Source organism: Anser brachyrhynchus, assembly GCF_964034855.1.
Source record: "Anser brachyrhynchus genome assembly, chromosome: 12".
NCBI lineage: Eukaryota > Metazoa > Chordata > Aves > Anseriformes > Anatidae > Anser > Anser brachyrhynchus.
In genome coordinates, this window is record NC_137707.1 from 11,855,671 (window position 1) to 11,879,768 (window position 24,098).

At 44.7% G+C, this 24,098-nt stretch overlaps 1 protein-coding gene across 6 annotated transcripts in view; it reads left to right on the forward strand.

The window, feature by feature from the left end:
* Positions 1-24,098, forward strand: part of NLRC5 (NLR family CARD domain containing 5) — a 55,818-nt gene that overhangs the window by 11,299 nt on the left and 20,421 nt on the right. For 4 of the 6 annotated variants that reach the window (XM_080551945.1, XM_080551949.1, XM_080551946.1 and 1 more), the window contains exons 5-25: positions 428-493; positions 2,418-4,173; positions 5,889-5,972; positions 6,293-6,376; positions 6,457-6,540; positions 8,159-8,248; positions 9,076-9,126; positions 10,050-10,115; positions 11,181-11,264; positions 12,176-12,259; positions 12,663-12,752; positions 13,778-13,843; positions 14,896-14,973; positions 16,167-16,250; positions 17,307-17,390; positions 18,609-18,698; positions 18,825-18,872; positions 19,306-19,380; positions 20,439-20,522; positions 21,488-21,571; positions 23,944-24,033. In XM_080551945.1, the coding sequence (XP_080408071.1) occupies positions 428-493; positions 2,418-4,173; positions 5,889-5,972; positions 6,293-6,376; positions 6,457-6,540; positions 8,159-8,248; positions 9,076-9,126; positions 10,050-10,115; positions 11,181-11,264; positions 12,176-12,259; positions 12,663-12,752; positions 13,778-13,843; positions 14,896-14,973; positions 16,167-16,250; positions 17,307-17,390; positions 18,609-18,698; positions 18,825-18,872; positions 19,306-19,380; positions 20,439-20,522; positions 21,488-21,571; positions 23,944-24,033 (3,322 nt within the window). The remainder of the gene's footprint in view (positions 1-427; positions 494-2,417; positions 4,174-5,888; positions 5,973-6,292; positions 6,377-6,456; positions 6,541-8,158; positions 8,249-9,075; positions 9,127-10,049; positions 10,116-11,180; positions 11,265-12,175; positions 12,260-12,662; positions 12,753-13,777; positions 13,844-14,895; positions 14,974-16,166; positions 16,251-17,306; positions 17,391-18,608; positions 18,699-18,824; positions 18,873-19,305; positions 19,381-20,438; positions 20,523-21,487; positions 21,572-23,943; positions 24,034-24,098) is intronic. The other 2 variants (XM_080551950.1, XM_080551948.1) reach the window with 2 other exon arrangements.

The window sequence follows — 24,098 nt, forward strand, 5'->3', positions numbered from 1 at the left end:
AGTAGTAAATCACACTGTGGTAGGCAAGATTGATGTTATCCACTGGGAAAGCCTAGATAAACTGAAGTGTTGGAATGAATTGCCTAGAGAGCTCAGGGGGCTCCATTACTGAAGGTCAGTAAACCAGCCCAGACCCCTACATCACCCCTGAGAGCTGTAGAGTATTCAGGCTTGGACAAGGGGATGGTTTAGCCTCTTGAGGACCAGCCCAAGCTTATTTTCTATAGCTAGATGCATGTCTGCATTTACTTCAACAATTGCAAAAACTGTTTTGTAAACTCAGCCTGAATTTGCAAACAGTTTTGTCTCTCTGATTTTGCTTTTTTTTTCAGCTTCCTGAATGCTTTGCTGGAGTGTCTTGCCCAGCTATAAATAAGTTGACATTGGAAGTGATGTTTTGACATGTTTCTGACTCTTCATGTTTTAGGGTTTGCTCGCCGCCGACGTAGCAGCAGCTCTATCAGTGATAAGGATGCTAAACAGAAACGCCTGGGTATGTAGATATTCCAGAAGTAGAAAAATGGTGTGGTTCCCTCCAGGGAAGAACCTGTTTAACTTCTTTGCAAAAGCACTCAAAAAATCAGCTTCCTGCATTGAGGGAAACTTTTGTTTAGTGGCTGCATAAACTCAATGCAACAGGCTATAAGATGTGTGGACAGTGGGACCTAGAAACAAGAATAACAAGGAACATCCATGTCCATTTCAGAGATGTATTAAATATACCTGATTTAATCTAAATAGCGATCTACCTGATTTAATCTAAATAAATCTTCCTGAAGGGATCTTTATTATTATTTTTAATCCAAATCAGGAGACATAGTTTAGTTTAAATACAATTTAAATTCCATGGTTTGTCTAGCGTGTTAAAAACGTGTATGGTTTCAGCTCACCCTAAAATAGAGAATTAACTGAATGGATGAGTGATGACAAGATCAAGTCAGAGTAATTTCAGGAAAGGCTGGGTGGTCTGAGCAGGCCTCGGGGCTGTATAATCTGGTGTCTACATCCTTTCCTTCCATCATCTGCCCCTTTTCACCCTTTTCTACCTCTGCTGTTAGCCTTTCAGACCCCAGGTCCAGGTGTCTGGTAGGGGAACACCAGGAGCATGGCAAAGCTAGCAGCTGATAGGAGGAACCTTTGTTGTAAGTGTCCTGGTCAGCCCTCATAGCCAGTTTTTGACCAAAAGCTTTCTTGTAGGAAATTCTCAATGAGAAGGTGCTCCCAGGAAAGCAACAGATCTTATCTGTCCACAAAACTCAGCAGTGAAAGCCTTGTTTTCAGAAGGTGCTGAACACCCTTAATTATCACCACTGCCCCCTCTAACAAAGAGATGCTGGTACCATTGTTGTCACAGATTCCCACTGCTACCAGCTAGCTAGCCTCTTGAGGCCACGCGTGGGTCCTGGCAGCCGGCCTGTCCAAGCAGAATGCAATATTGTCTGTTCATAAAGTTTGTCCATGTTGGCAGGATATTGTCAGTGAACATCTTGCCTTGTACGTGCTTGGTCAGTACACTACATGTGGTTCTGTTTAACACACAAGTTCTGGGCCTTCTCGTGTAGCATGGGTGGCTCCTCAGGGCGACTTTCCCAGCTTCCTTGGTGCTCGTAGGGACCCACAGGTTCCGAGAGTATAGAGGCTGCTCTAACTATCTGGTGTTACCCTTGCACCTGCAGCCCAGGGGGCCTCAGCTGGTGCTCAGCTATGAGCATCCCTCTCATTCTCACACTGGACATGAGGGAAGCCTGGTACCAGGCTTATCTCAAGTAGAGGGAGAAAAAGCTGCTACTTAGGAGAACAGCAGCACATGTTTGTGTGTGCATACAAGCACAGCTGGTTGCTTGTGCTGAATGGGGACTGCTGGTTTGTTATTGCTTGACTGCCTGGCTGGAGGTGCTGATGTGCTTTTGCAGCATCATTTAAGCGCATGTATGTTGGAAATGAAGTGGCCTTGGAAGTAGGTCTCAGTAGAGAGGCAGGGGAATGAAGAGAGATCCTGTTACAGAATCTTAAAAACACAACCTCAAAGCACAGGAAGTGTCTGTTCAGACATGCAGAAAGTTGAGCAAGTATGGCACAAGGCCAGCAAGGGCAAACAGAGGGCTGGTGAACAGGGAATTATATGCATAAACATCGATAACTAATTCTCATCTTAGAGAGATAAATAAGACTGTGTTTATATGAAGCTATTTCATCTTGTTCCTGAATTTTCTCCCCCCTTCATCAGCCCCTGTGCAAAAATAGGCAAAACTACGTGTTATTTTTATGCTTTCAAAATTTGTCATCTCTGCGTCTAGCTCTGTGGAGCAGCCTCTGATCAGAGTGGTGTTTCTCTGTAAGTGGCAATATTTTTGATCTGTCACAGCTCAGAACTAACGAACTTTTTCACCCTCAACTTACTCTGTCTTCTCTCTCAGATTCAGCTGAAAATTATCGGCGTCTTCTCATTGATACAGTCCGTCAGAGATACGGAAGCAGGAGAGCAGCAGGAGCAGCAGCACAGGAACAAATGCAGCCACTGGCTTTCAACCAAGCCTTTGTCAATCTTGTTATTCGACAGAGCAAAGCCTCCCGATTAAAAGAGAGAACAGATAAACCCAGAGAGGATCTGCCCAGTGCCCCTGAACCAGAAGAATGTGTGGATACAGCCATGAGAGTGTCAGATCTGTTTGGTAGTGTGGTCCGATCGGGTACAACTAAGTTGATCTTTTTGTTTGGTAAACCGGGTACAGGCAAGACCATGCTAATGCACAGGATTTGTCAGAAATGGGCAGAAGGTGTCTTACATCAGTTTCTCTTCACTTTCCTTTTTGAGTTTCGTCAGCTGAATTTATTAAAAAGAAAATTGACTCTGAAGGAGCTTTTGTTTGACTTGTTTCTTCAGCCAGCAGAGAGCCCCGATGCAGTGTTCCAGCACCTCTTGGAAAATGCCCAGCATACACTGATCATCTTTGACGGGTTGGATGAGTTCACAGGTAGCATGGACATTTCATCCACTTCTAAGGGAGGCCCGACACTTCCCTCTCGTATGTCCATATCTGAGCTCTTTGCAGACCTTTGTCATGGGAAGCTCCTTCCCGGCTGCACAGTGTTGGTTACCAGCCGACCTAAGAGACTACCAGACTTGTTATTAAACACAGTAGATGTGCTAGCAGAAGTTTGGGGATTTGATCACAAGAAGGTTGAAGAATACGTCAGCCACTATTTTCATCATCATTCATTCAAAGAACAAGCCCTTGCTCACCTGAAGAACAACACTAAGCTCCTCAGCATGTGTCTGATCCCTGCTCTGTGTTATGTTGTCTGCATCTGTTTGGAGTATTTGCTTCTTAAACATCAGATGAGTGTAGAGCTTCCTCAGACTATGACACAGTTTTATATAAAAATGCTTCTCATCTTCATAAACAAACAGCAGGGAGAGCACGCAGTTGATGAGGAAACTCAGCTGAACTGTAACAAGAAGGCCATTTTGGGTCTCTGTGATCTTGCACTGAAAGGCCTGGAGGATAAGAAGCTTGTATTTTATGTCAGTGATATTCCAGAACACGTGAAAGAATTTGCTTCCTTGCATGGTCTGCTGACTGTCTTTGAGGTGAAGACGAGTGGCACTCACCCAGAGGCTGGTTATGCCTTTGTGCATTTGAGCTTGCAGGAGTTTTTTGCCGCACTGTGTCTCATGATAAACAAGAGGGTGGACAAGAGCCACCTGAAGAAGAAATTCTCCTTGAAGTCAAAGTGGACTTTAAAGAACGAAGCCAAGACCGAGTTCATAGAGAGTTTTCACATCTTCCTCTCAGGCCTGTCATCCAAAGAGTGTAGGACATTTCTCATGTTGCTAGCTGAACAAAATGAAGCTTGGGTGCAGGATAAGCAAGATGCAATCCTGCAGTCTCTCAAGAAACTGGCAGCCACTCATCTGACAGGGCCCAAAGTCATCGAGCTCTGCCATTGCACGTTTGAAACTCAAGACATCAAAGTAGCCCAGCACATTGGGAGCCTACTGAATTTCAAGTACGAGTTTAAAAACTTCAGACTGACCCCTCTTGACATGTCGGCTCTGGTTTTCGTCATAAACTCGGGCCAGGATTTGACTCATTTGGATTTTGCAGGATACCTCATGGACGCTGGCTGTTTGGAGGTTCTGGCCAGCTGTAAAAATGTGGAGCATTTGAGGTAAATGTACTGCATGCCTGTGTGTTGGTAGGTGGAAAGGCTGAGGGGCTGGAAGGGCAAGCCTAGTGTTTATGTTTTAAAAGGGAGGGAAAGAAGATGTGAGAAGTTCTGATCTGAACAGCATAACTTTGATACTGAAGAAACTTAGTAAATAATGTATTTACGAGTGATGGGAGGATATTGAGGTGATAAATCCATTACGGCTGTTTTTTGTTTCTTTCTTTGTTTTGACTAAACCATACAAAGAACAGGGTAGTTAGCCTAATAGATAAGGGAGAAGATTATAGGTATTTCCTGATGTTAGAAAGGTAGGATGAAACTTGAAAGCAAATGAGGAAATTGTGACCTAGGTGAAATCATAGGATCAAGTCACCAGAAACCAGGTGAACAGACCACAACTGCGTTCTGAGGTGCTCTCTGTCTGTGTCAGTGCTCTGCTGTAATGCTGGAGGGACTTTCCAAGGATGATCTCTTGCCATAGTGTTGTGGGAAGGATCTATTTCCATATTTCTATGAATAACTCCGAGGAATGTATCTGGAGTTTACTCATGGGGAGCAGCCAGGGCGCGCACTCCTGATGAGCTGGCCTGCTGTGGGAGGGCTCTAAGGAGCCTTTTGGCTGCGAGGAAGTTTGCCTGGTGAGAGCAGCAAGAATCAGTGGCAGGGTATCGCATCCGGGCTGTGGGAAACAGCTGCAGGGAATGGCATTGTCTGCTCCCAAGCAGAAGAGCAAAAACAGATGTGAAAACTGATGTTTTTGTATATTAATATTATTGTAAAAATGGCAGTAATTGAGTGTTTTCTGCCTCCAGTAAGGAGAATAAGAATACTCTTTACTGTTCTGAAAGCTGTCTGATGGTACATCCCAACTCTAAATCACTGACACAGGCCACAGGGCAGTGCGCAGAATCTCCTGCTTTCACAGAGCAGATCAGGCAGACTTCTGAGCTTGGCTGGGCTGTTACCTTGCATTAGGAGAAAGGAACGGGGTTTCGGGCGGGTTATTCCACAGCTCATAAACTCTCAAGCTTATGCCTGTTTATGGTTACAGTCTGCCTGATGCGAGTGCTCTGAGTGCTGTGTCCTGCAAGGGCAGGCAAAGGGCAGCGACCCCCAAGCATTTCAGCTGCATGTTGCTTGTCTAAGCTTACCTGTTTATCTGCTTAATTTTTCCAACGTCAGCTACTTCTATAAAAGAGGTACTTTTCCTTCAGACTTTGTCTTTTATATTCTGGAAAACTCTGGCTACTTTGCTACCCAAACTTACAGAATCTGTACTGAAGTCAACCCTCTTGTAACTCAGGAACTCTTTGCTCAGGAGCTTTTTTTAGTTACTCTGCATGAGCTTGGTTTGTCCCCATGTGACCATGAGCAGAACCTGGTCTTGTCCCATGAATAGATCTCCAGGATTCTTACTCTGTTGGGACATGCAGTTGTGCTTTCTCTTGTTGTCTGTGGCAACAGCTACACATAACGCCACTGTACCAAAAGGCCTTCTCTCCTTTAGGTACTTTCAGTTGATGTACAAGTTTCATGTTGTTGTGTTTTGTTTTTTTTGTTTTGTTTTTTGTTTTTTTTCAAACATGCTGCAAGAAAGAGCATAACACAACAATGGTTATAAAATAAATTCAACACATACAGTTTAACCTGCTTTGTGGGCTAGCTGATTTTATTCTTTGTTGTGTTTACATTTTTCCCTTTTCTTTTTGTTTTAGCTTTCGGAGTAGGAGATTTGGTGATGACTTTGCTGCTGCTCTTTCAAAGAGCTTACGAGAAATGGGGAGCCTGAAGAAACTAGAGTAAGTCTTTGCTTGTAAGGTTAGAGCCTCCCCTGCTGTGTTTCTGGCTGGCAGGTTAATCAGTCAAAGATGATCATGCAGAACAGCACAGACGTGCGTGGCTTTTGTTTTATACTGCCACCTAATACCAAGAGGAAGATTGCATTGCCCTGGTTAAAGAGCAGCAGGAAGTTGGTTGTAGGTGGCAGAGTCAGGCTGCATCTGCTCTGTGTTGGTGTGCTAAAAGTGCAGCACAGGCACACAGCTGAGACAGGCTTGCCACGCACTGCACAGATGCTAGTCTTCCCTCTTCTTGATTTGAACAATTCTTTCTTTTTCAGGTTGACAGGGGGGAATATCACAGCTGAGGGGCTGACTAACTTGGTCCAGGCTTCCTCGCAGTGCCTCCAGCTCGAGGAAATAAAGTGAGTTTCTTGTGACAATGTGGTTCAAATCAATTCCTCATTCCCTGGGGCCTGCAGTATTAATGGGAATATGTGTGCAGCTTGCAGGACAATCGGATACGGGATCTAGAGGTAAAGAGGGTGCTGGACCTGTTTTCCAGAATGGAAAAGCTAAAGAAAATAGAGTAAGTAAAAATGCATTTAACCTATTAAAAATGGTAGCCACTATGAAGCCAAGCATAGCATCAGAGAGAGAGAGTTTAAGTTCTCATCAGAGTGGAGCTGCTAGATGTCTTTGTAAGGGTTGATACTTGCTCGTAGAGGTGTCGCTGGAAGACATGGAGGACAGTAATCTGTCCTCCACAAAAGGGCACAAATATCTTAATGCAGGTAGGGCTGTGCTGGAGGTCTGACTTGAAATGGGATAGACTCAGCTTTCACAGCCAGTTCTTACCCATCTGTTTTAAAATAATGTCTAGTGAGTCCTGGCACCACTGACACATCTCCAGAAATTACAAGCCATGTTCAACTCGATGCCTGGCATGACTTTTTCCTCTTCTCCCTCCTCACCTCTCTTCCCCTTGGTCAGGCTTAGATGGAGATTTCTCAGCTCTGTGTAAGAGAGAACAGCTCCATCCTTGTCTTCCTAAGCTTTTGTTTAGCTGTCTTGTCCCGTGTGGAGGCCCCACTTAACCTCCTGTAAGATCATAGTGCTGAACGAGAGGGACTGACCAACAAAGACCAGCATCTTTTCAGGTGGAGATAACCAGCCTGGTTTGCAAAAGGATTTTAAGCCTCTGAGAAACCAGTAGGCGCTGTTTAAACAGCAGAAGGGGGAGCAGAGCAGAGCTTGTGCGAGTGTTGGAGTGTCAGTATAATTTACATTACAGTAGAGGGGTAGCCACAAAGCTGTGCTCCCCCTGTAGGGAGGCAGAGCCTGGCCAATGTATGGCACTGCCTGCCCACTCAGCCTTTAAAGGTCCTCCCATGTGCATATAGGTGAACTCGAGCAGTTACTGCTGGGGAGGGAGAAAAGGGTGAATGCACCTGGTCCTCTGCTTTCCTGAGCATGCTGGATGACTGCTTATGGGAAGTGTCAGCATGTCCCCGGTGAAGCAACTTACGATATAGAAAAGTTAGAAAGCCAGTGCAATTTGTAAGACACATTCCCTCGCACATTTATGTTACACGCAGACAGTGTTATTGTTACGGATGATTCCTTTGAGGTCCCTAGGAATGGTGCCCTGTGGTCCTGAGAACGCGTAGAGATCTGTAGAAGCAAGACCTTGTGTTTCATGTTTAGTGAGTTGCAACAAGTAATGAAACAGCATAAATGTACAATTAAAGAATACATCCTCAGAGGTTGCTAGTATTGTGGTTTCAGGGATGTTTTATGTCTGAAGGTTTGGACCATGCTGTAATATGCCCTACATAAATTGATTTATTTGTTATAAAAGGATTTAGTTGTACTGTGGGCCAGTTGTGTAGTCATACAGTTATGAAGTACAACCCCTACATTTTGGACCAAAGATAGTTAATGGTTCTTCTATTGCACATAGCAGAAGGGTCTCTGATGCTAAATTCACGGGAGCTATAGCTTGCAGAGAAAAATATGACGTGATTATGCTTTTGTTGGGTCAAAATGCAAAATTCTAAAGTTTTGGAGAAACCCCATAAGTAAAAGAATGTGTACTTCTGTAAAGAATGTGGGTATTTGGGGTGTGCGGCAGAGAGCATTTGTGTAACAAATAACCACGCTGTTGGGGCCAGTATCTGAGATTGTATTCTTCCTGATATTCACAGTCTGAGCAACAACAATCTTTCCTTGAATGCTGTTCTCATTTTGGCAAAGGAAGTCATCACGTGTCAAAATGCTACCGAACTGCACGTCAGGTATCAATACATGAGAGCTGTTACAAAAACAAATATGTCGTCTCTTTCAGTGATGACTTTATAAATGAATGGACACAGCTTACTTGTTGGTTAATCAAAATCAATGAAGCATGACTTCTGTTCCTTTTTGTTTTCTGTGTGAAACAAAATCTGATTTGATTATATTATATACTTCCTGTTTGTATTTTAATAGGTCTCTTTGTCTATAAATTGATTTGCAAGTGTAATATTTTTTCATATATAACAGAATCTAAACTTGCTTTTAAGCTCTGCAATATCTCAACCAGGAAATTCTTTATCAGCTAGCATAAATTCACTACAAACCAGCTAAGCTTACTGAAAAGGTGTGGATTTAAGTAGCTATGTCTATGTGTTCTTTAAATTACAGGTTTTGGTGCTTTCGTAGGTCCAGAATAACAGAGAAAGGGGAGAATTTTTAAGTGCTTAAGCTGTAAGTTTACTAGGCCAAGTTAATCCTTGGTATAACTCGGGGGAAGTCAAAGTGCATACAACATTTTCTCATTTTTCCTGTTGGGTTGGAGTTTCTGCAGAACATCTTTCCAACAAATTGCTGGCCTCAGCAAAAAAAATCCCCATCCATTTCTCCTTAATCATGTTACTCTTCTGTGTGTACTGCAGCCCTAGTTCAACATATGGGGTATCCTGCTGCCTTCTAGCCCCATGGCCTGTGGAAATGTGCTAGTATGGCAGACATCGAGGCCTTCTTTAGCATACAGGCAACAGCTTTAGTCTTTACTGAGCACCGCTACAAAAGAAATGGCATCCTTCCACCTGCGTCCTAACATTGGCTTTGATCTCATTTTCAGGAAGGACACTGTGATAATATCTTTTTCTGGCACATCTGGAAAAGTTCCAAGGTGAGAAACTGTATGTGGTATTATGCTTTTTTTTTTTTTTTTTTTTTCCAATTATGCTGGTTTAAACCAGCAGCTTGGTGTCACAGGAAACCACTCTAGGAACAGAACTGATTGCCTCTGCTCTTGCATCTGGCAGAGCTGGAGCCACCTGAGCAAGGAGAAAGGTAAACAAAATAACTGGTCTTTGCACAGACCTGTTAGCCAGTTCCACAAAGGCAGAGCCTTAGTTCCTGCATAAGCTTGAAGTGCCGTCTTCCTATCGCAAAACTTCTGATGCTGAAGCCAATGGGCAACTGAATGTGAGGATAAACAAAAGAAAAACTTTGCCATTATCTGGCTGGCTCTTACGTTCTCTCTGCTTGTGCATCCATTTGAGGGAAGGGTAAACTTGACCGTAATTAAGAATCTGCAAAATAGGCTTGTGTTCCCTGATAGGGAGCTCCTTTTGCCCTGTGTTGTGCAGTCCTAGAGGGACCTCACAGTATTTCACATGTATGTGTGAACTGATTTAGCCTGGCTGTGAGTCAGCTAGAAACTGCTCTACTCAGATGTCTGAACAGCCTTGTGCTGTTGTAGGCAGCCCGGCGCCCGTGGGTGTGTTTATCTGTTTCTGTGGTGGCACAAACCCCCGTGCATGCAAAACATCCTGCATCTTAGTAGTGCCTTTGCATGGGAGCTCAGTTACCCAGTTGATTCAAATATAGTGAAATCTTATGTGGACACGCCCTTGTGCTAGACTGCTCCCACCTCCTGATGGGGATCTTCTGGCTCTTGAAAATCATTTAACCTTGCTTGGAAGGGTTGGGCGGATCACAGACTTTGTGTTTTTTTCCAGAAAGCCTGTAGAAAATACTAACCAGCTCCTAAGTCCTCAGATATTTTATGAAGGCATATTAAAGACCAAATATTTTGCTTGTTTGTAGATCTTTGGATTTGAGATGGGAAGAAAACAAGGAATGTGTAATTCCAACAAGACATATGAAGTTATGGTAAGAGAAGGCATTGAAATTCCTGCTCATTAATGTGATTTGCAGATGACAGGTACTACAGAAGAACAAGAATAGGAGCTATGTTGGTGATTAAGGAAGGAGATAAAAGAAAATATTTTAAATAAACCTGATTCAGTAAATAAAACTAAAAATCTCTGTCTAGCCAAACTACCAGCCCTGAAGTGGCAGAGTTGCCTTGATAATTCCCAACTTGCCCCATGTTACCAAAGGCATGAGCCATATAGTTTTCTTTCTTCCCTGTGAGACAGCAGAGTACTAGCTTTCTCAGAACGGAACTCAGGTATGCTGTCCAAGCATGCTAGAGCTAAGAAACAGCCCTCTCATGCCTCTTGCTCTTGCCCTCACTGTTCTCTGCAACACAAACAATCACATCCATCTCTTTCACGTGGATGAAATGGCGATGCTGGGCAGTTCCAATGCAAGGCACTGCACTCACAGAGCACTTTCCAAGCATGGCCCTCTGCACTCCTTCTGTAGCAAGGGGTACAGAGGGACGGAGCAGTGTGCACAGAATGGTGTGGCAGAGCAGGGACTAAAAACTGCCTCTCTTGACACTGGTTCTTTGTGTCTTCATCCGGAGAGAGATTCCAGAAATGCCTGGGTCCCACTTCCTCCTCTCTGCTTGTTTTAGGCTGAGAGAGTTAGGGTTGTCTGGCCTCGAGAAGAGAAGGCTCTGGGGAGACCTTATAGCAGCCCTCCAGTACCTAAAGGGGGCCTACAGGCAAGCTGGGGAGGGACTCTTTTTCAGGGAGTGTAGTTATAGGACAAGGTGTAATGGTTTTAAACTAAAAGAGGGTAGATTTAGCTTAGATAAAAGGAAGAAATTCTTTACTATGAGGGTGGTGAGGCACTGGAACAGGTTGCCCAGAGAAGCTGTGGATGCCCCATCCCTGGAAGTGTTCAAGGTCAGGTTGAATGGGGCTTGGAGCAATCTGATCTAGTGTAAGGTGTCTCTGCCCGTGGCAGGGGTTTGGGATTAGATGATCTTTAAGGTTCCTCGCAACCCAAACCATTCTATGATTCTTTAACCCTTTCTATTCACAGCTTACGGGATTGCAGCCTGTCTTTGCAACATGCAAAGGAGATTGTGTCCATTCTCCAGAGCTGCCCCCATCTCTCTGAAGTGGAGTAAGTGCATCCTTTCCTTCTTGTTGTGTCACTGTGGGCAGGAGACAGGTAGCAGCGGATTTAGATGTACAGGGCAGTGAGTCGTGGGTCTGACCCCAAGGAAGGATCCCAGCACTCTGCGTTAGGTCTAGTGGGATCCTGATGAGGGTTCTTTGGTGAGGTTCAGCAGGAGATGAAAGCTGAACAACTTTCAATTCCTGTGACAATGCAGCCTCTGGCTCCCTGCCAGTGATGACAGTTGTAGAGCAGAACCTGCTAATGAAGGAGTGCTGCATGCTGGAGGCAACGCCAGGCTGTATTCTCTGAGCCAGTAAAGGGGCACAGATGGCTTCTATGTTGTTCCTTTTGTTTTTTAAGGCTGTCCAGCTCTGCTGGGAGAAGTGAGAGTTCCACTTCATAACCTACCCATTGCAATGAGTATCATCCCTACAGTTCCTTATTTGTGTATATATGAGGCCAACTGATTCTGGCTGTAAACTCTCCTTCTAGCCTGTCTGCACTGGAAAATGCAGGAATATCTGTTGCAAGACAGTTCACTCCAGACTGTGCCTTAAATTTAGCTACACCCTAAACACCAGTTTTCCAGCTCACTGATTTGAAACTGAGGTCTTTGTTATCCAGTTTTTCTTCCTTCCAGGGGGATAGTAAACATTCAGTTGGTTTCTTGCTTTGCACTTCCACTTAGGTTTTTCTAAAGATGTTTCTGGGGCTAAAGCATGAGTTATGTTCCTCTAGGGATAAAACTCTTGGTCTGGAGTTATTTCAGTGCAGAGGGAAACAGGAGATTGCTCTGGGACAGAAAAACAGTCCAGGCAAAAGAGCAATTGTAACAAAGGGAAAGCAAGCAGGTTTTAACAGCTTTGCTACTTACACTGTTCAAAGCAGTCCCCGCTAACTGGAAAATGTCTCAGTTTATCAGGTAACAAGCTTGGAGATGAAGGCTGCAGTTGCCTGCTGGAAAGCCTCCCTTGGATATCAATTTCAAAGCAGCTGGAGTAAGTGTTGCCCCTTTTTTCTTGAGCCTTGACTGTACAGAGATGCTGAGCAGGGGTCCAGGAGGCAAAAATCTCACCCAGACCAGTGCTACAGAAGTAGCTCTGAGGACTGTAAGGATGAGACTCATCCCATGAGGCTGTTCAGGGTGAAGTTGGTCATTTGCTCAAAGCGTTTTACTCAGAAACAGATCTAAACGCATCTGAAGTGCTGAAGCGCCCTTTGACTAAAAACCCTTTCTCAGAAGAAGCAGTGATCCAGTGTCTTTTGTTCCATGCCACTTCTGAAGTGCAATGAGTTCAAGTGCACAGCACACTCATGACCACTTCCACAAGGACAGTCCTCCATGTGTTTACTGCGTGTGTGGTTTCAGTAACCAGATATTTGCCTTTTTCTTTTCCTTAGTCTCAGTCACAACCTCCTCTCTATTAATGGCATTTACAGTCTGTTGAAGTCAGTAAATACCTGCCAGAAGACGATGGAGGTAGAAGCCAGGTATGTATGTCTTGAGGAATCCTGTTTGAGGTTAATCCCAAAGTACAAGTCTGAGAGTTAAGTTCTAGGATTTTTGAGTCACCTCAGAATAGGGGTGGGTGAAGAACATGTGCAAAGGTGATACACACATGGTGATGCATAGCTGTAAGCAGATTCTTTCTGAGCCATCATCCAGAACTTGGGAGGGTGCAGAACTGTGGGAATACTAAAATACATTGGAAATAGGTGATGTTATAAAGTACTCTGAAATCCAGAGCCAGGCTGGCTATCACACAGTTTGGAACTTTATAATGTATGTAATCCCAGTGCACTAATAAAATTCTAGATAAATACCCCAGATAGAGGAATAATTTAACAATTTAGCAGCAATTAAGTGTTTGTCAAGTATATTGTATGAAAATAATCAAGAGGTAGTGTCACCTCTGTCTCACTGCCGTTCTGATCCTGTTCTCCTTGTGTTCCTTTTCCTCTTTTTTCATCTATCTTCTCTTCCTGAATTTTTCCTTCTCACATCTAATCTTTATTCCTTTTGATTAATGCATTTTAATCTCTTTCTACCTCGCTTTTCATGTTATTTTCCTTTATGCATATTTGAGGGGCATATTGCCCCTACTTTCCCATATTCTCAGAGGCATGCATGAATTGAACTTTAGACTCATTGCTGTGCTCTGCCCTGGGAAGCTTATGAGAGAGGTACTCTGTGGAGTATGAGAAATGTTGACTTGTGGAGTGGAGCTGGAAATTCTCCTAGTATTTTCCTTTGGAAACACCTTAGAGTTCAAGTCTAGTGATTTTGTCTGCACTTTCTCTAACGGTTTAGAGAAATGAGTCATCTGATATTGGATAATTTGATCCAACCAGGATTTAAAACTAGTGGAGATGATCTTTTGCTTGTTTTGGGAAGATTTTAAGTGATTGGTAGCACCAAAGTATTTTGAACAGATCTCCACCAAAATGAAGCATTCATAAAATAATTAATTTAAATATCCAGAATGTGACATTGATTCCTCTTCTTCTTCACTTAGTCTTTGTCATGAGACTGCAGTCCTGAGGTTTACAGAAGACAGAGAATTTGCTTCCCCTCCTCATAGGTAGAGTATGTGTGGAGAAATGTGTTTTTTTTCTCAGCATCTCGTTTAGTTCTTATATCCTGTTTATGTACCAAGGGTAACAGTTCACCTTACTTTCCCCCTTCCCCTGGAACCTAAAATTAGTACTCTCTCCTGGTTTTCTTAGCCAGAAAGTTGTCTACCTACTTCTATAATGTATGATTATATTTTATGTCTCTAGAGGACATTTCAACCCAGGATGCTAAGCAAAACAGGGTGTTTAATGACAGCTATGCTCTCTAATAATAGTGAACAGTAAAAAAACAAACAAAAACACAAGCAAGACCCACACCTCCAAGCAAAAATCCCAACAGATTCACAGATCTCTGCATGTTTAGAACTCTCAAGTTCAGTACACTATGCATTCCCTATCATGGTACTTGTAAATCAAAATGAATTTGGAGTTTTGTTTTTCACCTTAGAAAACTGTGAGTAAAAACAGCTCAGTCCAGATGTTTTAATTGAGAGGGGTTTGTTGTTGCTCTTGGAGCCCTAGGTTCATTTATTTATTCCCTTGTTCTCTGTGAACTGAATCCACTGTAAAATAGCATTTCCCATGGTACACCTGAGTCCCACCTCTTACTTATCTGGGGAGGAACATCAGGGCTATCATGGGAGGCAACCCAGTTATGGTTATGCTTGGAAAAGAGGGACAGCCTGGGTGAGACACATGACCTGTGACTCCTTTAAGGCACCAGATGACATATCAAACTCAGATATTTTGGCATCTGGATGTTGCATTTATTTATGAACAGTAGGGTGGTTTTTTTTGCACAGACACAGACTCTTTGCAGAAAACATGTTTAGGCAAAAGCTGAATGTTCCATCAAATTCTAGCTTAGATGGGAAGTCTGTCTTGTTCCCCTTCTCCCCAGTGGTCCACACTCTCACGTATTTGGATGATTACTGAAAGAAAGAAAAGTCTGCTATTGGCAAGATACTGGTGAGGGTAGATACAGGTAAACCCCAGGGATCTGCCAAATTACTGAAGCATTAGTGTTTTACTCTTGTCTGCTTTTGTGTACACTTACTAGGGAAGAGCCTTTGTACCCTACTGGTGACCAACAGGTTGGAGAAGAAAAACAAACACCTACTCTCTCAAAAAAAATAAGGTATTGTGGCAAATTTTCATTGTATTTCATGTATTTCCTATGTCTGGAACCTGCATCTCCAAGTTTGAATGGTGAATCACAAGAGAGCTGGTAAAGTCAAACATTTGTGTCTGTGCTCGCAGTCCTAGCTTGCAGCACTAGAAGCTCTGTGGTTAGTGTTTGTGGTTTTCTACAGTAACCAAAGTAGATTGTTCTGGGCTCCCCAGTGCAAGAGGGATGTAGAACTTCTAGAGAGGGTCCAGCGTAAAGCCATGAAGATGATTAAGGGATTGGAGCATCTGTTTTATGAGGAAAGACTAAAGCAAGCTGGGTCTGTTTAGCTTAGAGAAGAGGACACTGAGAGGGGATTTTATCAACCTCTATAAATACCTGAGGGGACAATGTAAAGAGAATGGGGCCAAACTCTTCTCAGTGGTGGCCAGTGATAGGACAAGGGGTAACGGGTATAAATTGAACTACAGGAGGTTTCATCACCATATGTGGAAGAACTTTACGGTTTGGGTGACAGACCACTGGAACAGGCTGCCCAGAGAGGTCGTGGAGTCTCCTTTGGAGATATTGAAAACTCGCCTAGATGTGATCCTGTGTAACATCCTCTAGGTGGCCCTGCTTGAGCAGGGAGGTTGGACTAGATGATCTCTGGAGGTCCCTTCCAACCTCAACCATTCTGTGATTCTGTGGCTGTGGGCTGTAGTCTCTCATTCACAGAACTGGTATAATGATTGTGCAGTTACTGCATCAGCTCCTGCACGGTAGTCAGGAGAGCTAGCTGGTGGTGGCAGAGCTTGTGGCACTAGAGGAATTTGCTGCTGTTCATTGGAGAAATGCATCCTAAGATGGACCCTTTTTCAAATGTGTATCTGATCATGCTCTGACCCCAGCATGCATGTCTGTTTTGTAGCCTGTGGAGGAGGATGAAGTTGTGCCTGAAGTCTTCTATCCAGGATTTGGGGACCTGTTTTTTGTTGTTGTTGTTGTTGTGACACACATTTCCTTTACCTTGTTGTGTCTCTTTATTCTATTTTTGAAGATGAGCTGAAAGTACAGATTATCAGTTGTTGCTGACAAAAAAAAAAAAAAGGGCAAGAAATTTAATTGCTATCCTCATTTATACTCTGGCTTTCTGAAGGAATGAAGTTTACAACCTTCTTTACAATCCTGAAGGCCTGGACTGATTTCTTGTTTTCTCCTAGACTGACAGACTGTCATTTTCAAGCCAGTGACCTGGAGAAGCTTTGCGCAGTCCTGCAGGAATGTAGCAGCATCTCTGAGCTGGAGTGAGTCCTTCGTAACTCTTACGGTCTTTATCTGCATTTTGTTGGGATATTATGAAAATGGCATTTGTCTGTGCCAGAGTGTTGTACAGAGCATGTGGTAGAGAGATAGGCCTATGAAACACATAGCTTTACGTGAGCTAGTATCCTTTGCCAAGAAGGCATGCAGTTGTAGTGCTCCCTTAGGGCAAAGGTCACAGCTTATAAATCTAGAAGGGGGCTATTTGATCACGTAGCCTGACTTCAGGTGTTACAAAAACTGTAAAACCTTGCCCTGTCATTTTTGTCTTTTGGCTGGAGGATGAAGAATGCTACCAAAACTGGAGGTGGGAGCCTGTGTTTTGCAGGTGATCTCACGGTGCATACAGTGCACAAGGACGTTCAGTGCCAAAGCACTTGCTTCTGTTAGCACTGCCTGGGGGGGAGTGATCCTGTTTGCTAACACCAAGCGGTGAGCAGACCCAGCACTGATGGAGGGGTGTGTCATGCTAGCCCCCTGCCACACACAGGCATCTAGCTTTAATGGACAGAACAAGGACCAGCAGAGGCGTGTGGTCTGTGTAACACAGCCTGAGGGCTGGCTATTCCCTTAGGCCTGGCAACCAGTGAAAGAAATTTTGAGCTTTTGCTCTTCATAAGCAATCATATCTCTTGATTTACGTGAACCTTATAATCCTTATGTGTTCCTTCTCCAGGATTAACCCATCCTCTACCTAACAGCTTCGTCTGTTGGGCCTGTCCAGGCTGATTTTTACTTAGAGCTGTGACCTCCTGCTCCCGGGTAACTGCATTAAAAAGCCCTGTCAATACACTCGGCAGATATGAGAAAAGGATGAGCCTTGAGCTGGGTTTCTGGTTGTCTTGTGCTGGTTAATGCCAGTCTCTAGTTTCCTTGTAGGCTTTAGTTGTAAACGAAGAGGGGCAGTGCACATGATGTTTGTATGAGGGTGCCAGTGTTCTGCTTTCAGAGTTTTTGTTACTAAGAGCTGATTTTATACATTGTTTTGTTTTTTGTTTGTTTTTCTCTATGAAAATTAAATGCCTTTCTTTAAATCCTAGCTTATCAAATAATTCTCTGGGAGACGAGGGACTTTCACGGCTGTTTCAGTTCCTCCCAAATTTGAAAATGTTAAGGTCACTCAAGTGAGTAGCTCACATTTCTCCTTACTCATGGATTTAGTTTTGTGGGAGTATTGATAGTGGAAGCACAATGACATTTAGAAAGGTCTGTGAGGATCAAGTGAAGTTATAGTATGTGTTTGTTGAGGGTGGTAGACCCACTGAGCTCTCTGGTCTTTTCCCACCTTTAGTCCAGGCCAGATTGACTCCACTTGAAGCTTGACTGAGATCAGTGCCTGAAAGGCTGCATACTTTGTCTTCCTTGAAGGAGACAGGTGGTTTTGCGTGCAGGTGTCACGCCTGGTTTCTAAAACAGGCTGAGATCTTTAGCAGGCCACTGAATTTTTCCTCTCTCTCTTCTGCATCAGGAGAAAGAGCAGTCCTTCCTGTCATGTGGTGGGCATTTTTGGATTAGAGATGCTGGGGAGCTCCAGCTTCAGCAGTGAAGTCTGAATTCAACCACAATGGTGGATTGCATTAATCTGAGCATTCTACCTGGCACTGCCATCGCAAGTGCATCGTGCAGGACTCTGCTTTAAAGTGTATACTGTCATTCTGCTTTATTGTCCCTGTTTGATTAATTGAACTGTTCTCAAACCAAGACCATTCCATTTACTTCTGTGCAATGAAACACACTGCTGTTATGTTTTTTTTTTCTTCCCTCCAGCATCATGCAAGATGCCCACTGTCACACTAGATACTGTAATAAACCTAATAGACCTGACCATGATCTTAGTTACTGTGGATTTTGTACTGCTACAATTGCAGTTACAGCCAAAGAGTTGTTCTTGCCTTGCATCAGTATCTTAAAAACACAAGAAATTTAATTTAAACGTAAGAAAAAACTTTTGTATTGAGGATGGTCTAGCGCTGGGTCAGGTTGCCCAGAGAGACTGTGGATTCTCCATCTTTGGAGACATCCGAAACCCAGCTGGACAACGTCCTGAGAAGTCTGCTCTATTTGACTGTGCTCTGAACAGTAGGGTTGGACTAGGTCATCTCCAGAGGTCCCTTGCAGTCTCAATTATTCTGTGATTCTCTGAACTCTAAAAGTGAGGGGCGAATTTAACAAACACTGGAGCGAGTCTTGTCTGCAGAACTTGGAAGTTCGAAACACAAGCAGGAAGGTGACAGAGAAGCAGGCTCTGAGAGTGTTGGACAAGGAACTCTATTATCAGTTGACACACTATAAATCATAGTAGTTCTGCTTGCCACAGCTGATTTCATCTCTTCTTCTTGTAGGCTTGATAACAACCGGATCTCCCTGAACTCTGTGTTTTGCTTAGCTCAGTCCTTATCTACACTGGAACACATTAAAACAATGAACCTCAGGTATGACCAAGAGTACTTTTCCTGTGTTTTTGTGCTATATAAGACCTCAAGCCCTGGTTTTCAGGGAGTGATACAGGAGCACTTGTCTTCAAACTCCATCCTTATTATGTTCTTTTCTGGTTACAGCTTAGGACACATGCAGGTGGTTCATCTAAGCTTTTGGGAAAGAATCAGGTAAAATCATACCCATTGATCCATCTAAGCCCGATATGTGAGTCCCTGAGATGTGCCAGTTAAAGGTTCATTTGTCTCCAAACTCCAGTGAGGGTGGTGGGAGCAGGATGGCCTTTTAGGGCTGAATGACAGAAGTTTGAGGCTGTGGAGCAGACAGTAGTATCCCACTGCTTGTCAGAGCTGCAGTCGTCTTGCTCCTGGGCCAGGGCAGAGCAAATGCTCAAAATGGTGAGTGGATGCAAAGCTCTCTGGAGGCTGGCAGAGAGGCGATAAGACCCTTCTTGTTATGGGAACAATATAAGCCTAATTCTGGGAGGTAGAGATGAGAGGCAGACTGGAGCATGAGGCCATTGCCACCACCTCACCCCCTTCTGCAGCTACATGGGAGCAATGGTATCAGCACAAATGATTGAGGAAACTGATCTTTCCGCAGGGACAGAAGTACCGGCAGATTGAGAAGAAATTTCCTGGTGCATCCCAAGCACATAGCAAATGGACGATGCTTTCGGTATGGTGGTTCTGGCCTCCCTCTGTCACCTGGGAGCACAGGGAGAGATGGCTGTAGGGTCTGTATCTGTAGTGTAATGTGTGGACCAGACCTGTGCCTCCAGCTGCGTTTTCTCAGAGGGTTCTCCTGTGCCCTGCCTGCCTTCAGAGGCAGACTCCACTCTCATGGGAAACAGCCTTTTCTTTCCCCTGCTTGTATGTCACTGATTGACTAGATGCAGAAATGGGGCTGGGAGGGGAAGATAGCATTTTTTCCGAATGGAGTTGCCTCTGTGAATAAGGTCTGTCTTTAACATCTCCCTCTTCCACCCCCTTCCCTGCTGAAATTGGTCAGGAAGGCCAGTCTCCAAAATAACACATGGTTACAAGGGAGAAGGTAATTTGGCAAAGCCAAACAAATTGGGCTAGTTGGTGTCAACCCAGACCAACAGGTGTTCATGCTGTGGGGCCACCATAGGGTCACAGTCATATCCCAGAGGCAGCTGGGTGAATAATATACCCTATTTGGTTAGACTTGGGATGCTACAAGTGTATATGTGAAAACAAATAGTGTATCTTTTGCTTGGCCATGCTGTGCAGGGGAAGCTTCTACCCCTAAATAATGGTATACAGACCTGGCTGGCTACTGCGTTCATCCCATGGAGGCCTGCCAGCTTGTCACTCAGGGAGGTTTCTGCAGTTCCTTTCTTGGAGAAGGAGATAAAGACACCTTGTTGCTGAGCCTTTTTCTGGGAGAACTAAGACAGTGCTGAGCAGGTGAAGATGCTGTCCGGTATCCAGAGACAATTGATGTGTTTGTATCAGAGTAACACCCAAAGTGATAGAGTATTTTGGTGGCCTGGCTCTCTTAAGTCAACTCAGAGCTGGTAAAATCCTCTGTTTGTCACAGGTTTCGACTTCTCAGTCCTAGCTTGTGGGTAGCAAAATATATGTAGCGGGAATAAGAGAGTTGCTGAGGGCCTTGTCCTGAGGCTTGAGGCTCTGGGATATGAAGGGAGTGTCACCATACCACCATGGTCATGGGAAATGTTGAGCTCCTGAGTGCTTTGTTTGCTTCAGTCTCAGGGACTGCACGATGGGTCCTGAGGACATGACCAGGCTGTGCCAGATACTGGCTCATTGTACCCAGCTGACAGAAATCGAGTAAGTGTCGTGCACTCAGCAACCTTGTCTGTCTGTCTCTCCAACCCACAGATACAGATTCAGTGATCAGTTTAGCAGCTAATGTAAATCAGCTGTCCTTAGTGGAGCTGTACCCACATCTCTACAGCTGAAGAGCAGGCAGAGGAGGTCAGGGCCTGCATAAAAGAGTGTGAAGAATGGGCAAGTGAGGTCTTTTTCTCCAGGTGGAGTCCATTGCAGGACAGGAGATCATCATCTCCTGGTAGGGCTGCATCCTTGGGCAGCTAGCTGGAAAACAGCTTTCAGAGCAGGCCCTGTGCAGCATAATGGATCTCTGAGTAGGCCTTCCACAACCTCCTAGAAAACCCCCAAGGCTTCACCCAAAAATTTAGATAAACCCACACCTTCCACTGTCCTCTGTTTCAGTTTGTCCTTTCCTAAGCCTACGATGTCTGTATGTAAATGCCCCAGAATACATATGGATCCTCATAATCTTCCTCAGTTATATGGCTAGACATACGTTAGCCTCTACTCCTTGAGGCCCAGGCTTGGAGTACAGCCAGAGCAAGAGCACGTGGCCCAGTAAGCCACAACCAGCTCCTGAAGAGCTGGTCGCTCCAGGCAGGAGATGGGCACCAAGAAAGTTGGATGAATAACACTGAGAATGAAAATTGAGGAGTAACAAATAAAAATAACATAATACCAGTACTGCATGCAGGAAATACGTCAATAGCACCATTTTATGAACTTACAGTAATAGAAAAGTAAAGCTTTTAAAACTTGTTTTAGAATGTATCAATCTTACACTTACAAGGATTAGCCTATAAGGACTCATCACTCAACTTCCACAACATTCCAGGACATGTGCTTTTTGGTATTTGCCCTTAATGCCCACTTGTGCATGTTCACATCCATGTAGGTTTTACAGAAATCGTTACAAGCTGTCTGAGTTTCCTCTGTAAGCTGTTTCCTTCCTTGTTTTACAGTCTGTCTGGAAATTCACTGAGTGACCAGAGTATTGAGAGATTACTGAGCTTCCTGCCGTACCTCTGTCATTTAACACTCCTGAGGTAACGTTTCGGGTCCTTGCTTTGACAGCTGCCATGAAACATTCATTTGAAAAGTGCTGATAGCACATCATATTTTAGGAGCCTTAATCAGAAATTCTAGATTAACAAGCTAGGTAAAGAAAATGCAGGCTCACCCAGGAACTCTTTCACACTGGTACCTGCTTTATTTTGAGAAACAAAGCAGCACTGAACCTTTTTTCTTCAATGATACATATTGAAAAAAAAAAAAAAAGGACAGGAGGACAAATACCTGCCTTAGGCCCTGCATCCCTGATAACCCTCACTTCAGCTGTCCCATGGAATGTGACTTCCAGCATCCATCCTGGACAGATTGGAGAGGTGGGCGATCACCAACCACATGAAGTTTAACAAAAGCAAGTGCCGGGTCCTGCACCTGGGACGGGGCAACCCTGGCTATACGTACAGACTGGGCGACGAGATGCTGGAGAGCAGCCCCGCAGAGAGGGTCTGGGGGTTGTGGTTGACAGCAAGCTGAACGTGAGCCAGCAGTGTGCCCTGGCAGCCAGGAGGGCCAACCGTATCCTGGGGTGCATCAAGCACAGCATCGCTAATCGGTCGAGGGAAAGGATTGTCCCGCTTTGCTCTGCGCTGGTGCGGCCTCACCTCGAGTACTGTGTGCAGTTCTGGGCACCACAGTACAAAAAGGACATGAAACTGTTGGAGAGTGTCCAGAGGAGGGCTACGAAGATGGTGAAGGGCCTAGAAGGGAAGGCATATGAGGAGCGGCTGAGGTCACTTGGTCTGTTCAGCCTGGAGAAGAGGAGGCTGAGGGGGGACCTCATCGCAGTCTACAACTTCCTCGCGAGGGGGAGTGGAAGGGCAGGGGACCTATTCTCCGTAAACACCAGTGATGGGACCCGCGGGAACGGTGTTAAGCTGAGGCAGGGGAGGTTTAGGCTGGACATCAGGAAGAGGTTCTTCACCGAGAGGGTGGTTGCACACTGGAACAGGCTCCCCAGTGAAGTAGTCACTACACCAACCCTGTCTGAATTTAAGAGGCGTTTGGACTGTGCACTGAGTCACATGGTCTAAACTTTTGGGCAGACCTGTGCGGTGCCAGGAGTTGGACTTGATGATCCTTATGGGTCCCTTCTAACTTGGGATATTCTATGATTCTATGATCCATAATAGATGTAGGCCTTGTCAGTTGACACACAGTGACAGCTGTGGTGGTTTTACCTTGCTGAGCAGCTGAGCTCTGCCACAACTGCTCTCTCACTCCCCCTCCTTAGAAGAAGAGGGGGAGAAGAGTGTGCTGGAAAGAAAAAAAAATTCACAGGTTGAGATAAGGATAATTTAATTAAAGGGAAAAGGAGGAGGGGAAAAACAAACAAACAAAAAACCAAGCAGGCCATGCAGAAGCACAGAGAAAGAGAAATTACTCTCTACTTCCCATCAATGAGCGATGTTCATCCATGTCCTGGGAAGCAGGTCCTCAATACATATAGTGGTTGTTTGGGAAGACAGACGTCTTCATAACGAGAGCCCCCCGCCCTCTCTTTCCCCTTTCCCACCTTTTATGTGTATGAGTGTAACACCATATGGTATGGAATATCGCTTTGGTTGGTTTAGGTCAGCTGCCCTGGTGATGTCCCCTCCCTGCCTCTTGCACACCCCCAGCCTGTGGGGAGGGAGTCCTGATGCTGTGCCAGTATTGCTCAGCAATAGACACAACACTGGTGTGGTACCAGTGCTATTCTAGCTACAAGTGCAGAGCCCTGCACTGTATGGGCCACTGCAGGGAAAGTTAACTCCATCCCATCCAAACCCAGTACAACAGCACACCACAGAGAGCGCCAGTGCGTGTGGTCAGCATCTTTCAGCTCTGCCCCTGTAGGGATCTGGCATCCTGCCACACCTGGGACCAGAAGTGTTTCCTGGCAGCATATTGGCCATTTAAGCTTGGAATTTAGGTTGGAGAGGTGCTGTCAGGGGCTAGGGCAGTCTTACCATGTGGACAAAAAGCCCAGAAGGATTTTTGCCATCTCCTGCAAGTGGTTGTAGCATGGAGGAGCTGCAGTGACTGAATTTGCTCACTCAGCAGGCTCTTTCCAGTCTGGAGTTTCCCTAGTCCAATTGGCCACCCGTTACCACCTGAAGAGGAGGTGTTCAGTGGATGCCCTTGGTCCGTACTCCCTTTTTAGTTAAAGGAAACTAAAAGAGACGCTACTTTAGTCAAAGGAATTCTGGGTTACCATGCTCAAAACCTTAGATCCTTGCTCAGCGATTCTGAATTAAATGGGCTGGATCCAGGCTTTTGCATTACAGAGATGGGAAAATTGGACCATGCATATAGAAAACGTTCTTCCTGGGACCTAATTTCATTCTTTTTTCTTTCTTCTCCTTTTCAGTATTAAGAACAGCACATTTTCGCCACATTGCACCATCTTATTCACCAACTCTATCGGTCTCTCTGAGCGGATCAGAAAGGTAGAAGTTCGGTAAGATACTTGGATTGGTTGGAGCCCAGCAGTTCAGCTTTAAAGAAATTACAAAGCTTGTCTTC